General features: G+C 42.9%; 1 protein-coding gene and 1 pseudogene across 3 annotated transcripts; one reads left to right on the top strand and one right to left on the bottom strand.

Moving 5' to 3' along the window:
• Positions 1-43: 43 nt before the first annotated feature.
• On the top strand, positions 44-1,449 carry LOC136460401 (protein SRG1-like; annotated as a pseudogene).
• A 10,091-nt stretch (positions 1,450-11,540) lies between these two features.
• LOC136489745 (ATP-dependent RNA helicase fal1-like) lies at positions 11,541-13,408 on the bottom strand. Of its 3 annotated transcripts, none has more exons than XM_066486307.1 (7): positions 13,271-13,402; positions 13,130-13,178; positions 12,822-12,967; positions 12,316-12,547; positions 12,090-12,129; positions 11,918-12,015; positions 11,541-11,840 (listed from the first exon to the last, which is right to left on the bottom strand). In XM_066486307.1, the coding sequence occupies exons 1-7, from the start codon at positions 13,363-13,365 to the stop codon at positions 11,823-11,825; spliced, it is 678 nt and encodes a 225-aa protein (XP_066342404.1). In that variant the 5' UTR covers positions 13,366-13,402; the 3' UTR covers positions 11,541-11,822. The 3 variants fall into 3 exon arrangements, with proteins under 3 accessions (XP_066342404.1, XP_066342409.1, XP_066342398.1); XM_066486312.1 differs by having other exon boundaries at positions 11,567-11,840; positions 12,316-12,552; positions 13,271-13,408; XM_066486301.1 differs by having other exon boundaries at positions 11,595-11,840; positions 12,316-12,552; positions 12,822-12,962.
• Between the last annotated feature and the right edge of the window lie 9,047 nt (positions 13,409-22,455).

Genomic DNA, 22,455 nt, shown 5'->3' with positions numbered 1-22,455 from the left:
TTTAAAAATAGTTTAAAAGAAGTGTTAAAAATTTAAAAAAAAAATCCCAACCCCAGTGCAAGAATTGGCGGCAGGCGTGGTGGAACCACCGAGCCAGTCTGTGCTGCAGGAGCAGGATCGTCCTGAAAGCCTGCTACTCGCCACTAACTTGCCGGAGCCCATTCCCGTCATAGACCTCAGCAGGCTGCCGGCCGCCGGCCGCCGATGAGGCTTCCAAGCTCCGGTCAGCACTGCAGACCTGGGGACTCTTCCTGGTGAGTCGTTCAGTTCATTATCTTCCCATTTGCATCGTGCAGTGCTTGCTCAGCCACGGACCAACAGCATCGTCTACTTTGTGCAGGTTACCAACCATGGGATAGAAGCATCTCTGAAGGACCATGTGATGGCCGCATCACGAGATTTCTTCCACCAGCCGCTCCAAGAGAAGCAGAAATTCAGTAACTTGATAGGCGGCAAGCGGTTCCAGATGGAAGGTTATGGCAATAACATGGTGACATCCCAGGATCAGATATTCGACTGGCAAGATCGGCTGCAACTCCGGGTGGAACCAGAAGATGAGAGGAACCTTGCTTATTGGCCCAAACACCCTGACTCTTTCAGGTTATCTACTCGTTTACTCGAAATTTCTTGTCCTTATGTCATTGAAGGATCGGGACACCGAAACTCCAGGGGAGAGGCGTGGGGTGTTGAATGAACGCGAAGAACCAAAAAAATTCTCAGCAAAAAATTCTCTTGAATGAACTATTGTACGGCCTTTGCTTGCAGGGATCTTCTGCACGAGTATGCATCAAAAACCAAGAAAGTTAGGGACAATGTCCTACGAGCGATGGGCAAAATTTTGGAGCTTGGCGAAGATTATTTCATCAGCCAGATTGGGGAGAAAGCCCCAGAAATTGCCAGGTTCAACTACTACCCTCCGTGTCCAAGGCCCGAGCTCGTCTTTTGGCATTAAGCCTCACTCTGACGGTGGCGCTGTCACGATACTTCTCGTTGACAATGATGTTGGGGGCCTGCAAGTTCAGAAAGATGGCATTTGGTACACTGTTCCATCCAAACCTCACACGTTGGTTATTAACTTGGGAGACTCCATGGAGGTAGGCATCTTAGATTCAGTTCTTCTTTTGTTAACAGAAACAGAGAGAGACTATGATTATGCATATGCGAGTTCCTAAATGCAGTGCTGAATTGGAGTGTGAAATTCTGACGCAGATAATGAACAATGGGATCTTCAATAGTCCGGTGCACAGGGTTGTGACGAATGCAGAGGAGGGACTCTCACTGGCCATGTTCTACGGCGTGGAAGGTCAGAAAGTGCTTGAACCAGCGGCTGGTTTGCTGGGCGAGGAGCGACCAGCACGGTACAGGAAAATTAAGGCCGCAGACTACATTGTTGGGCTCCGTCAAGGAATTGCGAAAGGACAGAGATTTATCGATACTTTGAAGATCTAAGTTATTGTTAATATCTTTGTCTATAAACGATTCAGTGAATGGTGAATGCACAAGGGTAATAAAGAGCTGCTTTGCTGATTCTGAAGTCAGATGGAAGTCCATGTCAATGTTCAATGTCCATGCTGTAATGCAGTGTCACATTGTTATACATGCTCACTAGAATGTGGAAAAGATGTAATCCTGCTCGTGTTATTAAATTTGGGGCATCAATAAATGATAATATGAAAACCTATGCATGGTGAGCTGACAAGGTTGAGATGCACCGTTGCAATTGACATTGTGGATGATGAGTGATTGTCAAGTTGAGATGATCGAGATTTGGTTGAGTTGGTTCTAGCGTGAGTTGAACTAACCAACATGTCTAGTTGGTGTATGTGGTGCAATATGTCTCTTGGTTGTGTTGGTGGTCGATGACGAGGGAAAAGGTCAAGAGAAGGTTTGTGCAGATGTACCACGGGCAGAGAAGGGCGGACTAGAACGCTTGGACCGTGGGACTGAGGCCGAGACGACCACATCAAGCACAAGGATGACAAAAAGGATTTGCAGAAGGGGTGAAAACGGCATTGACCCAAGTCAAGGTGGGCTCAAGACAAGTCAAATGAGGGCCATGAATGAATTGGAGATAGCTGGGCGAGGACGAAGTGGATACGCATCGACATTGGTTGATTTGATGGTTTTAGCCTTAAAACAACGAAAGGTTTCTTTGTTTCGGTCTCAAAACTGGGGTAACAAATCGGAGGACACATGTCATATCATGAAGCTTGTGTCAAGGTGAAGCAAAGTCGTGAAGGCACTGGGACAATCCGATGGATGAAGAAATATCTAGACCATTTTGCCCGTCAGGGGTATGTAAGTATTAGGTGCTATGGGTATTTTAGTCTTTTGCCATGGAACTATTTATGTGGATGTTGCCAGTTGGGTGAGGTATATCTAGCAACCCTAATTTCAGTTTCCATACATTAGCCAAGTGCTCAAGGCAATAGAGGCTAGCTTAGGAGTTGCAATTGTCTTTTCAAATTCTAGTGCGAGTATGATAGGAGGCTGAACTTAGATTGCATTGATGAATTCCTCGTAATTCAATTGAAGGTTGTTGGTTCAATTTCATGCTCCGATATCTTTCCCACTTGAATTAAAGACAAGATTTCTCTTTTTAGGAAATTTTGAACCCCTTTTCGATGGATTTTGTACCTGCTGCTTTGGCTTTATCTACCAAGTCACCCCTCCAAAAACCCTCTGCTTTTTCTTCTTTTGGTCGATGAAAATCTTTGAACTACAGTTCTTGGGGTGCTCTTGAATGATTTATTTGTGCTTTGAGGTCTTGGAAATATATATGGGCATGTCCTTCAACAGATTTGACTCGAGCTCCTCAAATTCCTGATTTTGAGGTTTCTTGACAGAATTCCAATTTGAGAGAGACATTTCAAAACTCTTGGTCAAGCTTGAGCATTTTTTAAAAGATCTCTTGGGAATATCTTCATCATGGGGTTAAAAAAGGTGTGCGAAAATTTCAAGATTTTTGGCGGCCCTTTGATCAAGATTTGGATTTTTCCCCTTGTTTTTTATTTCTATTTGGTGCGTAACTTACGGACTTGAGTGTGAAACTTATGGACTTGAGTGCATAACTTATGGACATTTGTGCGAAACTTACGGACTTGAGCAAACCTCCAAACTTTGTTGTGTAACTTCTGCACCTTAGCCCTCAAGTGTCACTACTACAGATTGATATATCACTATCACCACTTTAACTGCCGTAGCGATATAAGCGACTGTGTTATACTTCCACCGCCGATTAGACCGGCAGTCGAGACTTCTACCACCGACGGGTTAACAATAGCTACGGCAGTGGTATTTTCTCAGTCGTATGAAAAAACGACATATTAACCAGGGTTTAGATGCACCTCTTGGGCTCAATCCACACACTCTTGAATCCACACACTCGTGAGCGCTATTGTATCTTTTCTCATCGCCAAGAAGTGCTTTGTCTTCATCCTTGCACCTCTCACGGCCTTCTCCTGGCCGTGAGAGGTGCAAGATGGAGATAAAGCACCTCATCGGGTGTTTGGAGAAGGCCTTCAAGATTGGGTGCTTTAGATTCCATAACCTTGCTGCCCTTAGCATCGAGATGTAGATCTGCATCCCTCGACGCTAAGAGGTAGCAAGATTATGGAATATAAAGAACCTTACTGAGATGCAGGTGCAAGTTTTGCGAGGTGCTCCTTCTCCATCCTTGGCGAGGTGCTGCCGCTGAACAGGAGCTTGACCTTGATGATTGCAGATCTTCTTGCAGATCTTGTGTTAATAGAAGATCTGTAATCATCTGGTTCTCTTCTGTTCAGGGGCTCCATACTCGATTGGGGGTGCTCCAAGTTTGTGAGGTGCTCGTTCTTCAAGATTGGGTGCTCTATATTCCATCTTGTAGCCCTCACGGTCAAGAAGCAGATCACATTCCTTGACTGTGAGGGTTGCAAGATGGAAGGTAGAGAACCTCACCGAGGGTGAAGTTTTGTGATGTGCTGCGTCGTTCTTCAGATTCCATAATCTTTATACCTCGGAGGATCTGTTGCTTTGTATGTGCAAACCGTCGTATGGTACGGATATGTTATCGCGTAGACCTCAACGGAAAATACGTAAAGAAGTACTACCGAAGTATTTAATTTGGGTCAATGCTTGATAGCCGAGTCTCATCGGCTCAAAATAGCTGACACCTAGAGTATCGCCTTTAGAACAAAAAATAACAATAAAAGACATAGGATCAAAAGTGACATTCAAATAGTAGATTGTTTACTTATAGCTTATAAGACCCTAGATATAATCTATGGTCATAAGAAAACATTGTTTACATCTTGTGTATGGATGGTCACTGCGATAGCCTTGGCAGCATCAGTGAAGTCTCCAATCAGGTCCTCTTGATTTTCCAGCCGACCAGTGTTCGGAAAATCAGGTTCCAGGTGACAGAGCTCGTGCCCTGAACACAGTTGAGTTGTAGCAAGAGCACCACCGGCACCATAGCGGATGCCATGAGTTGCCACTTCTCTGGCACGAACCGGGATATCCTGCAGGCGATCTTCAAGAGAAACACCACTGGCGTTGACTGCTGCAACTGCACCAAGTGCTGCACGTTGGAGGGTCTAGTGGCGATTCTCTAGGTCGATCTCCCAACGACGAGCCTCCTCAATCTCGCAACGAGAAGCAGCCAATTGTTCATCAAGATCTAATGAAAATGAAGGGTTACCTGATAAAGTCGCAAATATAAAAGTAAAGATTCTTCAAAGAAATTTTACCTGCTGCCCTAGCATGAGCTTCATCAGCCCTCATCTGAGCTACATTGGTCTCTTCTTCAGATGCAGAGAGGGCTATTTTAACGGCATCGAGACATTTCTCGAGCCGACCTACCTCAAGCGTGATTTCAGAATATAGGTTTCCGGCCTCCCTCCTTTCATGGATAAGATTTTGGATATCCTGACCTGACTCGGAGGATGAAGATGAAGATACCATGGACCCAGCAAGATGTACAATCCATTGTTGTCCAACCTCCGCCAGAGTTGGCCGATGTACCGCAACATGAGAGGTAGCCCTGCATATTCAAAGGATTAATGGAAGGCAACCATAGAGATAAGAAATCATTCCCTCTCACCCTTAGCGACGAAGAGGGACACGAAGGCGCGGATGCGGATCCACGGCTTCTGGAGTTTCCTCCTTTGGACGCTTGTCTTGAGCCATTGTTCTGAAGAAGACTGGAAGGAGAAAACGAAGAAGAAAAGATATGTGTCACAGCACAACATATGAACACAAGCAGTATTCCTTCTACTCCGCCTTGCCTCCAAATTTATAGCCCAGGGGACAGTGGGTTCATCGAAAATTTGGGGGCCTGTGTTCACACCAAAATTTATTCCAAAATTTGGGGGCATGTGTTCACACCGAAATATGGGAAGATGCACAGGAAGCCAAGCGTGCATGAGTGTTGAATGTCGTCCCAACTTCTAACACCGTCCCCACCACTTTGGGAACCGTTGTATACCTCGTCTTCTCTGATGCGTGCTCCCTAGATCACGCATCTTAAGTGCACTAAGTTTGGGTGCATCTTCAAGGTTGGCGTACAGTAAGTGCGTGAGTGTTGAATGTCGTCCCAACTTCCAACACCGTCCCCACCACTTATTATGCTGGGAACCATTGTATACCTCGTCTTTCCTGATGCGTGCTCCCTAAATCACACATCTTAACTACACTGAGTCTGGGTGCATCTTCAAGGCTAGCCTATTTAAACCGGGTCTGGGTGCACTGAGTCTCTCGCCCCTCCCCTCCCTCCAAATCCCTTAGCATTAGACTGAGTGAGAGAGCGACAGCTCCTTTCGTCCACCATGGTTCATGGCATACTTTCGCGGCTCCGCCGTTGCTGGGAGAAGGCTTTCAAGATCAGGTTCTGCAGTGGCCTGCTGGTGGTCGTTCGTCTTGGGTGTTAGATGAAGTTCCACGAAGAGATGGGGAAAAACAATACCATCTTTGGTGGCCCGGGTTGTCGATGACACGGTGGCTAGGCTCATTGATGGTCGGTGTGCGGGAGACTTCTAGGTCAGAATATCTGTAGGTAATCCTGGAGGGTGGAGGGTGTCTTGCTGTTGCCAGAAAACCTTTTGAGCCCATAGATCTTGACCTGGGATCTCTCGACGCCGTGGCATGCGTTCCTCCCCGACGTTGATGAAGACGGCGCGGACAAGGCTCCTCGTGGGGCTCCTCATCCTCTCGGATGTTAGGGGGAGTTCCGCGAGGTAGTTCTTCCCTAGGCTTCTTCCAGGCATCGTCCCTGCTCGTGGTGAAGATTTGGAGGTGCGGTGAAGGTTAGTTACGCCTTCGTCCAGCTTCTACTCTTCATGAGATGTCCATCGCTCAGTGCGGGGATAAACCTACGGTCATCGCTAAAATTTGGCTTATGCCGATGCTTATGCTGATTTATTGTGAGAGAAAACACTGTTTGTTTGCTAAAAAGTATTGCTGAAGAACAGGGCCAAGGTTTTTGTCATCATAACTATAGTTGATGATAGATCCTTGTTATTATACGCTTGGTGAATGAAAAGTGTAACTGAGTTAATCGAAAAAGAATGTCTTTTATTTATTTTGAACAATGTTACCTCACTGTGATGCTGGTGGGGTGTTGCTTTGTATGTGAAAACCGCCGTATGGTATGGCTCTGTAATCGTGTCCATTGTTATTGTAGAGATCAGTACCTTTATTATACAACATCAGCTGACAAACTTTGTCATGTTAGCGTCCATTGTTATTGTAAAAAGTACGTTGTGTGTTCAGCACGCTACTAAGGCCCAGTTGAATTAGTATCAGCATTGTACAATTCTGTCACCGTTGGATATAAGCGTCGTTGAAAAAATTGTATCACCGCCGGCAGCCTTCACCGTCGATATCGTCAAAATTTGCAAGTCAGTGCAAGACTCCCGCACGTTTTTAGAATTTTTGGCGCGTTTGTAGTTAGCTTACAAAGACCGCTACCCACCCAGCCGCCACCCCTATCCGTCTCCTCCTCAAGTGCTGCTATCGACGTGCAAGCCACCACTCATCGTCGACAAGCTAGTGCTCCGCGTCGGTACGCCTCACCGGCACACCCGCACAGATCCACCGGTGACCAGGATGGTAATCATCACCGCCGTGGCCGCTCGAGCTCACTGCCGCAAGATCCAAAGCCAAGGGTAATGCTTTCTTGCACTTCCCTTATCTATGTTTCTTGGCTTTTTATTCTTATTCCTGTCTTATCTCATCTGACTACGAATCAAGCTTCTATCTGATCATTAAGGAGCTCACAACCCGCAGGTGCTCCTACTCTAATTTAGGTGACAGCGCTGCCGCTTCCATCGCTAGCCCCGCTCCACCACATCCTAATCAAGATGGAGGAGGAGGCCACCAACAAGAGGAACGAAGCAGACATCCTCATAAACGATGTCTTAGTCCTTATCCTCCGCCGCCTCACCGCCCGTACCTTGTGCAGCTGTAAGTGTGTGTGTCGCTCCTAGTACCGCCTCATCTCCGAATCCGAGCACCGTAAGGAGCTGCCCTAGTTTGTCGCCGGATTCATGTATGGCAACTGGAAAGGCAAACGCCGATTCGCCAGCTTCATCGGTGAATACCCCTCCTTTTCCTTCTTGCTCTTCCCCATTCAGGATTTAGTCATCTTAGATTGCTGCAGAGGCCTCTTCCTCTACCGGTGCATTAGGCTTCGTTATGTTGTCTACAATCCAGTGACTAGAAAATCAGTGGTACTGCCGTATAGCAACCTTTGTTATTGTTCAGCTCGCTTGGGGTTTGATCCCACAATCTCCTCGCACTTCCATGTGGTAGAACTGTGGGTAAGGTTGCCTGGGTTGTTAGTTGTCAGCATCTACTCATCCAAAACTGGAGCATGGATGTGTAAACAATCTGAATGGGGAGAGGATATTCTAGTATGCAAATTTTCAGGAATTGTGTTTCTTAATAGTTTTATGCACATACTAGAGGTGTCCCACATAGTTGCTGTTGATATGAAGGAAAAGACATAGAGAAAAATTCTTAGGCCACCAGGTCTTGCAATGTCCATCCATGGAGATCAGGGTGAGTTATGTCTATGTATTGCTGATATTTTCAATACGTCTAACCTTTCAATCTGGATCCTTAAAGACTATGGTACTAGTAAATGGATATTGAAGCATACGGTGAACACGCTGCAGCTATTTGGACTAAATAATATTGGACTCGATTTTGAGGCTGCCAATGCGGACTACTGGGTGATTGCAGTTCACCTAGAATGAAATTTGATTTTCCTTGTTGGGGAGGACAGAACACTGATGGCGAATGACATGAGCCGCAGAAAAGTTCATGTCCTCCCTGCCCGGGTCGTCCGCTATCCTAAAAGTACCTGGAGTATTTATTTGAATGGACCTTACTATCTGCCTTATGTTCCCTTGTTTATGTAGTCATTAGCAGAGCAGTAAAGGTGTATATGCTGTATTTTGTTATTAGGACATGCCTTTATTCAGGTAGGGAGTTGTTTTGAGTCTATATATAGTCTAATTTTGGCTTGCTAACTAAACCAATGGTATGTTAAATATTATTAATTCTGCTGCTTTGTATTGTGCAGGTTTTGGAGTGTCTATGCTTTTAAACGATTTTCCTGCAATGGCTATGGGAGGAAGAAGAGGGGTTCCATGCTGCATTGGCTGCCAAGCTGATCAAGGAGTGCCAATCTGAAGGAGCGGAGCATATCTACCTCGTTTTAGTTACGTAAGTTTGTAGGGAGTAGAACCTTTATTATGCTATCTATGTACAACTTGTGTTAATTCATCAGTTGACACAGTTGTTATGTTAGTGTCGAGCATTGTTATTATAACAAGTACTCTTCGTTGTGGACATGATGAATGATGTGTAATGATTATATCTGTATGGTGTGTGTTCAGTAAGTTATTAAGGCCTAGCTGAATTTAGTAAATACATTGTGAAAACCGGAAGCAATTCTGTCACCGTCGGATGTAAGGGTCATTGGTTGTTTTGTCATCACCGCTGTACCACTCGTCTTTGGTGAAGCAAACGGCCATCACCACCGCTATTCGTCTGATGCAGCAGGGGTCAATAGTGCATCACCGCCGAATCATTTCGTAACCCAGCACCGACTAAAGGATCATCACGGGCGGATCGTACTGAAGGCGACGGTGACCATGTCCTATGACCAGATGGTTCATACGCTGAAGCAGTGATGTTCGCCTCGACACAGGCGGGTCACGCTCCAATGCGACGGAATAAGGATCTGATCACGGATGGATCATAAGCCATACGGCGGTGTTAGTGCATACCCACACACGCGGGTCGTGCTCAAATGCAACGGAAGTAAGGACCTTATCACGGACGGATGATAAGCCAATACGGCGGTGTAGTGTACACCCCAGTCGGTCCCAGATACCGACGATGATGGCTATGAGTATCACTGCCGACAGCTTACTACCGAGACCGAAATTGGAATGCGATGTGGGTTATGACGCGGCTATGAAAAATGCGAGTGTAGTAGTGTGTTGTTCTAACTCATTCTTACTTCCACTTTGCCTCTAGACCTTGCTAGCACTGTTCTCGAATTTTATAGTCACTTTATGGCTATGGGGTATTATATTGCAATAAGAGAAGTGTTTCGGGTGAAATTTAGAACATAGGTTAAATTCTTCGTTCATCAAAGAAATTGTGTGGCTAACTTGAGAGTTTTTGGCCCAAATTACAGGGTTTTCAGGAAGCTGTGCAGCAATATTGGTGTGCTCCTGTGATCAGCTCCTGACCAGTTGAGCGTGTTCATGAAGCTGAAACGATTAAGCAAGGGTCTTCAAAAATGGAGTCATAGGAGGATTGGAAATATAAAACTACAGGTACAAATTGCTAAAGAAATTAATTACCGGCTTGAAGTGGCTAGAGACTCCAGACCTCTCAACAATGGTGAGGATTGGCTACGGAAAAAGCTTAAGCTCCATTGCCTTGGTTTGGCACCACTCGAGAGAACCACTACTCGCTTGAGATCACGGATCACTTACCTGAGGGCGGGTGATGCAAATACTTCCTTTTTTACCAGCACTCTCGGTATAGAAAAAAGAAGAATTTTATTGGAAAGCTGTTGGTTGGTGACCGGGTCATTTCTGACCAAGCCAGAAACAGGAGCTTGTTTCAGAATCTATGAAAATCTCCTTGGTCCACCTCATGACAGAGAGGTCACGTTTGATCTACCTAGCTTCCATAATCCGCATCATGATTTATCTCACTTGGAGGAGGATTTCTCTCTAGAGGAGATATGGGCAACAATAAGAGATCTGCCACTAGATAAAGCTCCAGGACTGGATGAGTTCACGGGTCGATTCTATAAATCTGGTTGGAACTTCATCGAAGGTGATATAAAGGCTGCTGTTCTAGCAATTCAGCAAGGGTTCCATTTTAAGTTCAGGCTCCTCAATACAGCATTCATCACCCTCTTGCCAAGGCTGATGCAACACAAGTGACGGATTTTAGGCCAATAAGTCTCATCCACAGTTTCGCCAAACTGGTGAATAAGGCAATGGCTAATCGTCTTGCTCCTGTTTTGCCCAATCTGGTTTCTATCAGCCAAAGTACTTTTGCGAAAGGTCGGAATATTCATGACAATTATCTTTTTGTGTCCAACAGATGGCCAAGAAAGAGGCTCACGTTCTCCTTAAGTTGGACATCTCAAAGGCTTTTCATTCGGTGGCTTGGCCCTTTCTCTTGGAGGTTTACCTCATCTGGGCTTCGGCTGTCATTGGTGCAATCTTCTTTGCCTTCTACTGTCAACAGCCCCCACTCAGATCTTGGTCAATGGGGATCCGTCGACGAGGGCCTCGTCAAGGGGATCCTTTGTCTACGATGCTGTTTATATTGGTTATTTCACTCATTTGCTGGGCCACTCAGTTGGGATTTCTGCAACCTCTCTCAATGGAGCGTGTGCAGCACCGTATCTCTGTCTATGCTGATGATGCTGTCATGTTTTGTTGGCCAAACACTAATGATCTTAACCTCATCAAGCTGCTGGATTTTTTTGGTCAGGTCTTTGGATTAGTTGAAACACACGATACATCAAACGTCATGTACTCTTTCGTGAACTTTAGGATTCTGCTTATTTCAAAGTTGAAACAATTTCCTATTCGATAAGACTGCACAATGAGCATGTTAGATGGTGCTAACTAGACAGTAGAACCAGAGGCAATCCCATTGTTTAGCAAAACTATTTAGCATAATTGCATTGCTATTCTTTCTCTAGATGTAAGGCATGGTGACATCTACAAAAAGTGCAGATTTCCTTATATCTATATGGCAAGATGTTGCGGACTTCATGTGAATATCACTATCACTTTCTGTATTTTTCCAATACTACAATCATGTGATTTCTTTTTCCTTTTTTTGCATTACTTTTTCACACAATTCTGTAACTGCAAAATGGAAGTTGGGTACAACACAGAGCACGAAATGTTCACTAGACAACTAGTCAAAACACCAGTTTATTTACCATAGATTGAACTTGAAGTATACGCTAGAGCAATCAATAGCAATATTTCTGTGGCAATTGAATATTTCTTTGTGACTCTGCCACTGATCTCGTAAGAACTAACGGTAAGTATAGAAACGATGCACAGAGTAAAGAATCATGTCACTGGATGTTGAACCATTCCTATTTCAACCATTTCTTAGAGAGAGAGAAATAAGTAATGAGCATTATTCTAATTCTTTTGAGATATAATTGAGGAACAACCTGTATCAGGAAAAGCAATCCAGAATCAAAGTAGCAGAAGTAAAACCATGAGTAGTTAGTGTGGAAATAGAACAGTAACTTCTGAATTTTTGTACAATTGGGACTATCATAATATCTCTGAGACCTGCATAGCAAATATTTAAGTTTAGATCTTAAGAGAATACTAGATGATAGTAAAATAAAAAATGGTGTATATCTTACATGTATTGGCATCTCGGCAATGAGCAGACCACTGTTCTCTTCTAAAGCCTTGAGTGTAGCCACCTCGCCACCAACGACCATGTTAATCACAATTCCATCTGCACCATTCAAAGGCCATCAGCTACATCAAGGAGCATAAGATGTGAATTGAATCAATATTATCTTAATATACCTGCTGCCAAACATGTTGACATGCGTCTTAAGTAAGCTTCCTGCAAAACTCAGAGTTAATCTTCAGGTCACACGAGACATCAGAAAAGTAGAACTGGGAGAGCCAGTGAAACTGCGTAACAGAAAAATATATACATATAAAGCAAAAGAGCATACAAAGGTTCATGGTTTGTGTAGCAAATGGAGTAAAAGGAACAAATATGCACAAAAATGTGGGTAAAGCTCACCTTCTTTGTGGGAAGCTCATAGTTTATCAGCACCCGTGCCATAAGGGGTGCCTCTGCCATCGTTGCCTGAGGCAAGCAAGCATCTGTTGCGACTACAATGCTTAGTTTTGAGCCAGTACTTTCAAGCCTAGAACTTTCGGCAATATTGGTAGCTTTAGTAGTTTGATTCCACTGAATTGTTTCTTGACGAAACATCTCAAGAACAGATGCACGCTCTGCTTCAGCTTGATCACTATACTGTACATAGAAGACCCCATTAGTAATATGTTGATGTTGATGTGAAGTAAAAGCCTCCTAATAGCGAGGATCATAAACCTTTCAGACCTTGTGCAACAATTTCAGGGCACACAACAATATTTATGCTGGTAAACATCATAAATTTTCAGAGAAAATATGCTGGATGAGGCATATTACTTCCAAGCCACCAAGAATTTCAGAGAAAAATGAACAAAAGGGAATACTAGAGCGAGTTACAACTAGGTGGTGAAATTGTGTTTGTGAATTACCAGCGGTGACATTGACACAAAGGAGAGGTTGGCGACGGCAGCACAGACGGCATCAAGCTCATCACGGGAGGAAACACATGTTGCAATCGGCAGCCCACCGCGGCGATCCGCGACAACCCCCAGGAGCTCCAAGAGTGTCCTCTGCGCTAAATCACTCAATTAGCATAAGCCATCATATATCGAGACTAACCAAACAGTGGTATCGCAAAACTGCGCACAATCACTCAATTAGTATCGGAGACATGAAATCCAAGTGCACTGCCCCAACTGCAAACGGAGCGAAGGGGGCGGGGAAAATAGATACGCACCATCTTGAACTGGGTGCGGTCGACGGCGAGGTAGTAGTGGCGGCCGGGGCTGGGGACAAAGGGCATCACAGGGAGGTGAGTTACATATATAAAACGGGGCGCACGATTGAATCGAGGAAGCGACAGGTGCAGCTCCCTCACCTGGAATGGCATGGGACCGCTGCAGGGGAGGTCGGGGAGGGCAGAGCGTCAGAAAAATCAGCGGCGGAGCCAGCGACGGCGGTCGGAGACCTCATTACGGTTCGCCGGAGAGGAGGGGATGTGGATCGTGGAATATTCTCCTCAACGATGCTTTTGGGGAAGAAACAAGATTGACTATTGACTATTTGCATGTCTTAAGATGAGCATATCGAGCAGACCCCTAAGCACCAAAAACAAATTGAGAGCCAAAGTAAAAAAAAAAATCAACTCCAGCAAAATTTATGACATACTAAACTAATAAATTTTGGCAAGTTAACAAAATAAATAGCAACTTTAAATTTTGTCCGTCAACAACCTATCCTAAACGATCATTGGAAAAAATTTACTTCTAGCAAATTTCTACTAAGAGCATCTCTAGAAGTTTGGTATAATTTACATAATATACTAATAGATCTGGCAAGTTAACAAATAAATAGCAACCATAATTTTGTACTTCTCCATCAATCTCATGTAATAGTTTCCTAAACGATTTGTATTGCGAACCCGAACGGTTTTCTAACTGATCAAACCTTTTTTAAATAGTTTCTTTGTCTTTTAACGTTTTCCTCATCTGTAATTCTTTATTTTCTTAACTAGATATATGCTCGTACGTGGCACCAGGATCATGATTTTTTTACTAAACCTCAGTATTTGGACGCAGACGTGTAAGCTCTGAGGATTTTATATCAGACGCAGACGCATGAGGTCCGGTCTTTGTGCTGAAATTAAATAGGACGGACGCGTGAGCAGTGATCGAGATTTGATATCATCGGGTAGTTTCGTATTAGGTTGATATGGTAAAAACGGATATATATGTTGTGTTTGAAACTGCTCTACAAACTCTGCCCACAAACTAAACCATAGAGTAGCTCCAGCACAAAACCTACAGTTATGAAGCACGCTTTTAGTTGCTCTCATAATTCTATTTTTTTTTCGAGTAGAGTGCGTGAAGCTTAGGGCCCCATTGGTTGGGCTTTCCAACCTGCTTTTGCTTTTGCAAAAGCCAAAAGCCAATCAAAGAGGTCAAAAGCCACCGCTGCTTTAGGCCCAAAGCTGTTTTTGCTCTAGTACAAAATTAAAAGCATCTTTTAACTCATGCTTTCAGCTGCTTTCGGGTAAAAAATTACCCATCTACCACTAGTTATGAGGCGAATCGTTATTTTGTTTTTTTTTCTGTTCGCACCACCGATGGAGCAGAACTTGCGGTCCCAGCGGCGCGATGGGCGAGCGGTAGCTCCGGGCAAAATACCCGATACCCATTACCCAAACCCGAATTACCTAGACCCGAAACCCAACTACCCGAACCCGAATTACCCATTACGAGCCTGTTTGGTTCACGGGAAAAGCATAGGAAAAATGAAGGAATCAAGTTCCTATGTTTTTTTCACTGTAGACGCGTTTGGAACAAAGGAATGAACGGTTACGTTTCCTTTAGAACGGCGCGCGATCCTCTGCTTTTTGGAGGAAAAAAACATCCACGCTGAGCCGATAGAATTTTTCCTGCGGCGCTTGCGTGCGGCTCATGGGCTAATCAAGCTCATGATGACGGGTGCTGCAGTTTACAGTAGCCATTGATTAGATAAGCTCGCTGTGATGATGCATGCATCTCTATTTTTTTATTATCTACATGTATTGATTAGACAAAAGTAAGTGGTTGCATCATATGTCCATGTAGCACACTTTTTAGGATACTACAACCTGCTAATAAGTAGTTAGCTCTTATTTACTCTAAATAACTATGCTTACTGTAAATCAATAGATTCCTATGTTATTAGTATTCCTGTGTTCCAAATACCAATTCCTATAAAAATCCTGTATTTTTCAATCCTCTGTTTTACACCTCTATTCCTTTCCTATTTCTGTGTTTTCTTCGATTCCTACGTTTTATATTCCTCTGTTCCAAACAGGCCCTACAATTTTGGCCAGTAACTTGAGATACCCGAAATTAATTTGGGTAGTTCGCGTAATAGGCCCAGTATCCGAATTACCCATATAACCCGATATGTAGAAACGCGGCACAATCCAGTTCCAGTACTCCAGTTCCAAGTTCCAGTAGTCGGCCCAACAGGAAACCAGATTTTTTTTTATTTTTAATCATTTTTATTCAATATTTTAATAATAATTGTTTCTAAATTTTTTTGCGGATATGATCCTTTTGGTCGCGTCAGTCGCGGTTGGCGCGACCAAATAACGTTGCCGCGCTACATGTATTGGCGTGATAATATCTGCCACGTTGGACGACGTTTTCGATGTGAAAAACCTTGTCACGCCACCGGGAGTGCCGTGACAAGACCGAAACTTAAAAAAAAATCATAACTCTTTATTACGACGTTGGATGAAGATGAAATTTATATAAAAATTATAGCTCTCGACGAGATCTACAACTTTCTAGTTTTGAGTTTTTTTATTTGACAAAGTTAAGATGCTCAAAAAATTAATATAAAATTTTAGGACCATAATAATCATGTACTAGTGCTTGTCGCATTAGAAAAATAATATTTTTTTTAATGTTGTTTTACATCAAAGTTGTATCTCTCAATTAGATCTATGACTTTATAATTTTCAGTTTTTATATTTGAGGTCGTTTAGATGCACGAAAAAATAATATAAAATTTTAGCAGCTTAATAATCGCATACAAGCATTTGTCGCGTTAGAAAAATATATCATTTTTGTATGATGTCAAATGTAGATACATTTTATATCAAAGTTGTAGCTCTTAACGAGATCTACAAGTTTCATTTAAAAAGTATTTTTATGCTACATCAAATAAGAAATATATGATTCTTCTAAAAAGATAAGCTTTGAAACATGATTAATACGCTATTAAATTTTGTATTATTTCTTTGGTATCTTAACTATCTCAAATGAAAGACCTCAAAATTTAAAAAAAATTGTTGATCTCATAGTTAGCTACAACTTTAGTATAAAGTGTCTTCATTTGACACCAAACATGAAAACATATAATTTTAGTAAAATGACGAGACCTAGTGCATGATTATTAAGCTGCTGAAATTTTATATTATTTTTTCGTGCATCTTAACGACCTCAAATGTAAAAATTAAAAACTATAAAGTGTAGATCTAATTGAGAGCTACAACTTTAATACAAAAGTATCTTTATTTGACAACATACAGAAAGATATTATTTTTCTAATGTGACGAGCACTAGTACGTGATTATTATGGTCCTAAAATTTTATATTAATTTTTGAGCATCTTAACCTCCTCAAATGAAAAACTCAAAACTAGAAAGTTGTAGATCTCGTCGAGAGCTATAATTTTTATATAAATTTCATCTTCATCCGATGTCATATTAAAGAGTTATGATTTTTCAAAGTTTTAGTCTTGCCACGCCACTCCCAGTGGCACGACAGAACAATACTGTCACGCCAGTGGAAGTGGCGTTACAAGGTTTTCCATGTCAGAAATATCGTCCACATGGCACATCTTGTCGTGCCAACGCATGTGGCGCCACAGTGTTATTTGGTCATGCCAGCCCCACTGGCGTGACAAAAAGTACATTCTGTGCACATTGTTGCTGAATTTATGTGCAAATAGCTGCTAAATTTCTATCTAGTTTGCTACCTTATTACATTAACTTCGGGTACATCGGGTACACTCGAACCCAAAATATCGGGTACCCAAATCTTCAGGTAGTGATATTTTGGGGCTATATTCAGGTAGCGTTTCCTATTACCTGAATTATCCGACCCGAAAATTTCGGGTAACCCGAACGCCCAGGGCTAGCGAGCGGCATTGGTCCCGGCGGCGCAGCCCCTACAGCTCCGATGGCGAGGTCTAGTGGCGTGGCAGGCGAGCGGCATCGGTCCCGGCGGCTGTTGGTATTTATTAACGTAGATAGAATATGAAGGATTCCGTAAGCGCATAGAATACCATTGTAGCATTTTACCGGGAGTACTTCAGGTATCGTTATTTGTATTTTACCACAGGAAAACAATAGAGTAAAGATTTATTGGGTAACAAAGGAGTATCTATTAATATACCAACATAGCTAGAGCAAGGGGTAAAGGTAATGATTGGAATTAAGCATAGATCACTAAGATAATGTAAACTAGTTAACTTAGGGGAGTAACGGGTGAGGTAGATTCCTGTGGCATTCTTATTACTTGGTCAAAGTATATGTACACCCAACTATAGCTAAGACTAATTCTACTTTTTTGCACTTCGGGACGCTGCTTAGACAGTAGAGCATCACAAAAGGATAACTCTATTCACGCGACTACGGTCCTATAATTTAAGAACCTGCTCAATTCGGTGTGGACTACAAAGGATAGACGGGGCTGTCACCTCCCGCTGCTACCACACAACCAAAGAACGGGTGTACTCACAGGTAGAGCATCGTATAAGCACCATGCTTACACGAGGCTCGGCTACTTAGCCCAACTATGGTAAACTAGCAGGCTAAGCGCTCTATGAACCCACACATAAAAGTATTGATAACCTTTAACTAAGCAAGATATATATTCAAAGTAAGCATAGCCATATAGATAGGAATATGATAAATGGATAATAAGTCTTACAAGATGTAGAAGTGAAGATATAAGGCTTTGCCGAGCCTCCAAGACTAGATCCGAAATCTAAGCATGAGCCCAACTCAACCCTCACTCTCGAGCTAATAATCTACTACATTGGAGAGTCTAGACCTAATCCTCCCGGTGTATCTTGATCTCTGAATGAGAGATATGAATTATGATTTCAGGAATGGCTCTACGGAGGAGGGTAGGGGCTGCTATATATAGGCCTGAGGTGGAGTAGGAGGCAAGGAATCGAGGTAGAGTAGGGGACAAGGAATCACCACGTCATCGATCCGCGTCAACTCCCTCGATCATCGTTGGATGAACCGACCTATAACCGCCTTAAAATCAATGGTGTAGATCTTTGAAATGCATACGAGGTAGCGGAGGGCGAGCGGGCTCCGAAGCAGGCCAAGCGACCTCCCTAGTGGGCCGCCTGGCCCACTATTGTGGCCATTTGGCCCAAGCTTTGGAGTGGTGTCCTCGGGAACCTTCTAAAGTTATCTTTCACAATTTTCGTGGATTGAATCACTTGTTGTCATCAATTTGCTTGTTTGGAGTGTATGATAGTGGTCCCAAGCGCTATTTTCTGGATAAATCCTCCTACTGTCACATATTCACCAAAGATCATGGAATTCATTAGTTTAAACCCATATTCACGCCTCAAAAGTACACAGGTATTCAATCAAAAATTCTCCTCAGGATTAGAATAAACTAATCTGACTTTCGAACTTAGCCATATTACCTTTAACCATAGGGCTTCTTAGCCTTCACTTGGGTCTTGAGTAATTGAAAGACAGAATGATCAAGTCAAGCACTATGTCTTAAGTTCTTTGTTCAACCATTGTTCTAGAGTTTTTATAAGTTTTTAAAATAAAACTCAGAGATTTCATTGTATGACACTCTCAAGTTTCTCAATATATGTGGTATTCATGGATTCTCACCAAGGCAATAAATATATTATGCCTTTTCTCTTTCTACCACTAAGGTTTATGTGGAGTTTATAGGTAGGGAGAAAGCTAGAAAGAGCATACGTGCAATGCATATGTTGTAAAACCAAACCTCGGATCTAAAGAGAGTTAAGTCATATAATCAAATCAAGATGTGCATGTGTGCGGAAGTATGGTGGATATATATGGTGGCTAACATAATGCTAACACTGGATTTTGGCCGATTCTGGAGGATGACAGGTGGACCCGCATGCGGGAAGAAGGGTATTCGGCAAACAAAACAAGCGGTCGGCTAAATGCTTGTGCGGTCGGTTACTCCAGAAGGCGGTGACTCCATTCGGGAAAGCAGAAGATGGCAGGAGAGGCCGATCGAAAAGATGAAAGTTGTAATAATAAAGGACTCTGAGAGTTTAGGGTAAGGAATCGTAAGTTTCCAAGTTTGTTTAGAAGTTCCTTTGTAAATCGTAGTCTTCTAGGACTCGTGTTTTGTCTAGGGTATAAATATTGACCCTCGACCATTGTAATAGGGGTTCACAACCAAATCAATACAACCGGCCCCGTGCCAACTTTTGAGTCCTTTTGTCGTGTCGTCGAGTTCTTCGAGAGGAGTCATCGATCCGTCGACCTCCGTAAGTTCCGACAACCTTGTTATCATATTTAGTATCATGCGGTGGATTTAGACGTGATGCAAGTAGTCTTGTTTGTTTTCAATGATCGTGCGGCGGATCTTTGCTTGACAATCAAGAAGTCTTTGCTTATGCTTTGTTATTGGGTAGATACCGTGCGGCAGGCGTTTGCTCAATATGCTTAGTGAAAGCAAGACAGTTATCGGCTCTATTAGATACGGCAAAATCTAAATAGATTCATTAAGTTATCTTGTGTTGCATGTTTTAAATATTTCATATATTTGTAACACACTTTCTGCCCAATCTAGATTGATATTATTCGGCCCTCTCTTGTGGTTTTATTCGTGCTTCAATGATCATTACTGTCATATTACCTCTGCAAATAGATAACATGCTCATAATGGCTGAATTATTTTAATCTAGATTGTTACATGTTGTGGGTTCATGCATGATAATTACGTTTAAGCCTTGACGGAACTAGGTGTCGTGCGGCAGATGTAGGTTTTAGATTGGTTTAATCGTGTTTATTTGCACATTCCTTCTTCATGGATCCCAACTCGGTTGGATTGCTGAGCTTGGTTATGCATTAATTCATAATTAATTTCACTTGTTCAAACATGTCTTCCCATGCACATGCATTCGGCAATCGGATCTTTACGTGTGTTCATCTTACGATTAGCCGAATGGTTTATAAACTTGTTGGCAGACAGCTTCCTATAGCTGTATGTCGTTGTAAGTGGCTTCAGGGCCGTATATATGGAACTGTCTAGTCTCACCTGACATGTTCCGGTCTGGCATTTAACTGTTTTATCCCTTGTTAGTTCTTTCAGGTCAAACTGACTGGCACGCTTCCGGGTCACGAAGCATCCGGGAACCCGATTGAAGCCACGCTTTCCGGCTTGCTGTGTGTGAGGCACAGTGCATCACATTTTGTGTCAACACACTTTTTGGCACGCCCGGTGGGACCATCTGTTAGTTTAAGATGGCGTCTGAGATCAACAATGATCATGTTCTGGATGTGAGCATGGCAGAATTGCCAGATAATTACAGGGATTTAGTGCTATAAGCATGTGAGCAATACCAACGGAAGTGTTTGATGTCTTTTTCCAAAAACAAGAGCAATAAAGTGTTTCAAAAGCAGTCAATGCCAAGGGTTCTTCTTCCGCATCAAACTGATTACACTGAAGAGGAGGATGCTCAGAAGATGGCAGCCCTGGTCTATAAAGCTATGGGAGAAACCATGACAAACCATCACACAGCTTTTCTGAATACCTTTCGGGCAATCATGATCAGTACTTTTGGTCCAATGGTTGATAAATACTTTGAAGAAAATGTTGGACCACTCAGTGGACCGACGCTTTTCAATGTTCCAAAGCATCAAGAGAAGCCTGTTGGAAAAGAAGTAGCGTCGCCTTCAAATATAGGTGGATTGACTCACACTGAAAAGCAATCACATCCCACCTATGGCCAGGTGACATTTGGTACCACAGGGAAAGTGCCACCTTCAGCTTATAGAGTTTCTCCAGCATCAAACAGATTGCAGAAGAATATGTATGGAGATGGGTATCAAGAATTTACTGATTACAGTGCTATCAATGCTGTGCCAAATCCAGGATATAGGAGTGTTTCAGGATTGCCTTCTGGAGTGCAAGTACAAGGAAATCAGGATTCAGGCATTGATGTTTTGATGCACAGGATGGCTGACATGATGCAGAATCAGTTCGGTTTGAAGCCAAAAAATCAATCCTATTCATACAAGTCTCCTTATCCAGAGTGGTACAACAGAGTGGCGTTACCTCCAAGGGTGAAGCCTCCAACAGATTTGACCAAGTTTTCTGGTCAAGATGATACTAGTACCATAGAGCACGTCAGTCGGTACTTGATGCAGCTTGGAGAAGCTGCTTCAGATGAAGCTTGGAGGATTCGATATTTTCCTTTGTCTCTTACAGGACCAGCTTTTACGTGGTTCACGTCTTTACCAGCTCATTCCATTGGTACATGGGCAGAGCTAGAGCAGAAGTTTCATTCATATTTCTACACGGGTACTAATGAGAAAAAGTTGGTTGATCTCATGAGTCTGAGGATGAGAACAAATGAGACACCATTGGAATATCTTCGCAAATTTAGGGAGACCAAGAATATGTGTTATTCTCTGAATTTACCAGATGATCAACTACCTGGAATAGCTATAGCAGGAATGTTGCCGAATATCCGGGAGAAGTTGTTCGGCATGGAGTTTGATGATCTTGGCCAACTTGCGCAGCGTTTAGCAGCTATGAGTAATCAGGCCCAAGGATTCAGGAGAGATAATCGCTTTCAGAAGAACAATGCCACTAATGAGGTGTATCAAGGTTTTCTGGAAGAAGCGACTGAGTATATTGATGAAGATGAGATAGCTGCAGCTGAGTTGAATTAGGCAAAGGAACCCACTCAAGTTAGTCAATGCTGGTTGAAACAACAAAAGGGAACCTATGATTTTGATGTTACTAAGGCAGACAAGCTTTTTGCATTGTTGATAAAGGAAGGGCGCATCAAACTGCCAGAAGGACATCCCATGCTACGTCCTGAAGGAGTGAAAGACAAAAAGTATTGTGGCCTCCATAACACTAATTCTCACTCTATCAATGATTGCCGGGTGTTCAGAATCCGAATCCAGAAAGCTATCCAAGAGGGACATTTGAAGTTTGATGGCAAGATGAAAATTGATGATCAGCCTTTTTCACAAAATATGATTTCTTTCTCTGTGAATATGGTTTCTGCCAATGATCTCAAAGGTAAAGGCAAGATGAAGGTGTTGACTTCTGATAGAGCAAAGGAAAGTGGTGCTGTTGACCCGGATCGGCAAGTCACCAGTAGAGAGCTACAGCAACGAGTTCGGTTTCAGAATAGCCGAACCGATAAAGGTCAAACTTCCAAACCCAGAGTTACATCACGTATTTTGCTAAACAAGTGGCAGAGAGAACAAGAGAAGGAATACTATAAGAAGCAATGGTTTATTGAAGAATGCCGGAGGTATGAGGAAAAGGTATACCGAAG

Source organism: Miscanthus floridulus, chromosome 1 (genome assembly GCF_019320115.1).
Source record: "Miscanthus floridulus cultivar M001 chromosome 1, ASM1932011v1, whole genome shotgun sequence".
NCBI lineage: Eukaryota > Viridiplantae > Streptophyta > Magnoliopsida > Poales > Poaceae > Miscanthus > Miscanthus floridulus.
The sequence above is the reverse complement of the archived record's forward strand: the minus strand, read 5'-3'. Positions and strand labels throughout refer to the sequence as shown.

Excerpts from the sequence above, each read along its gene's own strand:
- LOC136489745 (XM_066486307.1), bottom strand. The coding sequence starts at position 13,365 with ATGAGGTCTCCGACCGCCGTCGCTGGCTCCGCCGCTGATTTTTCTGAC. Across the intron at positions 13,179-13,270 it reads GCGGTCCCATGCCATTCCAG|CCCCGGCCGCCACTACTACC; the intron begins GTGAGGGAGCTG and ends CTTTGTCCCCAG. Across the intron at positions 12,548-12,821 it reads TTGTGTCAATGTCACCGCTG|TGATCAAGCTGAAGCAGAGC; the intron begins GTAATTCACAAA and ends TGTACAGTATAG.